Genomic DNA, 702 nt, shown 5'->3' with positions numbered 1-702 from the left:
CCGGCCCCGCCCGCCAAACCGGCCGCCAGGTTATCGACGATGTTCCCGTAGAGGTTTGGCATGACCAGGACGTCGAACTGGTAGGGGTTCTGCACCAGCTGCGTGGGGGACAGGAGGATGTGAGGGGCTGCGGGTGAGGAGCAGCAGAACCCACTCTGTCTGAAAACAGCCCAAACTGGGCACAAGGGACAGCGGGAGCCGAAGTGGCTCTGAGGCCGCAGGCCTGCAGCACCCTGCAGAGCTCTGCAAGCCCCGGTGAGACCAGGGGAGGTTGAGGTTGTCCCTGAGGAACCATTTCTTCCCCGTTGGGGTTGTGCAGGGCTGTCGCTGTCTGCCCAGGGCAGTGGTGGAGTCCCCATCCCTGGAGGGGTTGATCAGCCGTGTAGAGGTGGTGCTGAGGGACAGGGGTCAGTGGGGACCTGGCAGTGCTGGGGCAGTGCTGGGTCTTGAGGTGACCTGTCAGCTCTTCCCCCCCGATGCTCCGTGTCTCACCTGCATGCAGCAGTTGTCAATGATCATGGTGTCAAATTTGATCTTGGGGTAGAGCTCAGCCACCTCCTCACAGCAGCGCAGGAAGAGCCCGTCACCCAGTTTCCTGCGAGGGAATAAATGCACCAAAGGGTGAGGGGCAGCAGCGGGGCAGGGAGGGGGGGGAACACCCGCCTCCCCACCACAGCCACACGCGGCGGGGGGCGCCATCGG

At 63.8% G+C, this 702-nt stretch overlaps 1 protein-coding gene across 1 annotated transcript in view; it reads right to left on the bottom strand.

Annotated features, from left to right (window-relative positions):
* LOC104490038 (isocitrate dehydrogenase [NAD] subunit beta, mitochondrial) overlaps positions 1-702 on the bottom strand; it is a gene marked incomplete at both ends in the record, with an annotated part of 1,561 nt that overhangs the window by 400 nt on the left and 459 nt on the right. The window contains 2 exons of the mRNA XM_010132269.1: positions 1-98; positions 493-595. Coding sequence (XP_010130571.1) covers positions 1-98; positions 493-595 — 201 coding nt within the window. The remainder of the gene's footprint in view (positions 99-492; positions 596-702) is intronic.

Source organism: Buceros rhinoceros, unplaced genomic scaffold (genome assembly GCF_000710305.1).
Source record: "Buceros rhinoceros silvestris isolate BGI_N320 unplaced genomic scaffold, ASM71030v1 scaffold43742, whole genome shotgun sequence".
Classification (NCBI taxonomy): Eukaryota; Metazoa; Chordata; class Aves; order Bucerotiformes; family Bucerotidae; genus Buceros; species Buceros rhinoceros.
Note: the sequence above shows the minus strand (reverse complement) of the source record. Positions and strands in the feature narration are given on the sequence as shown.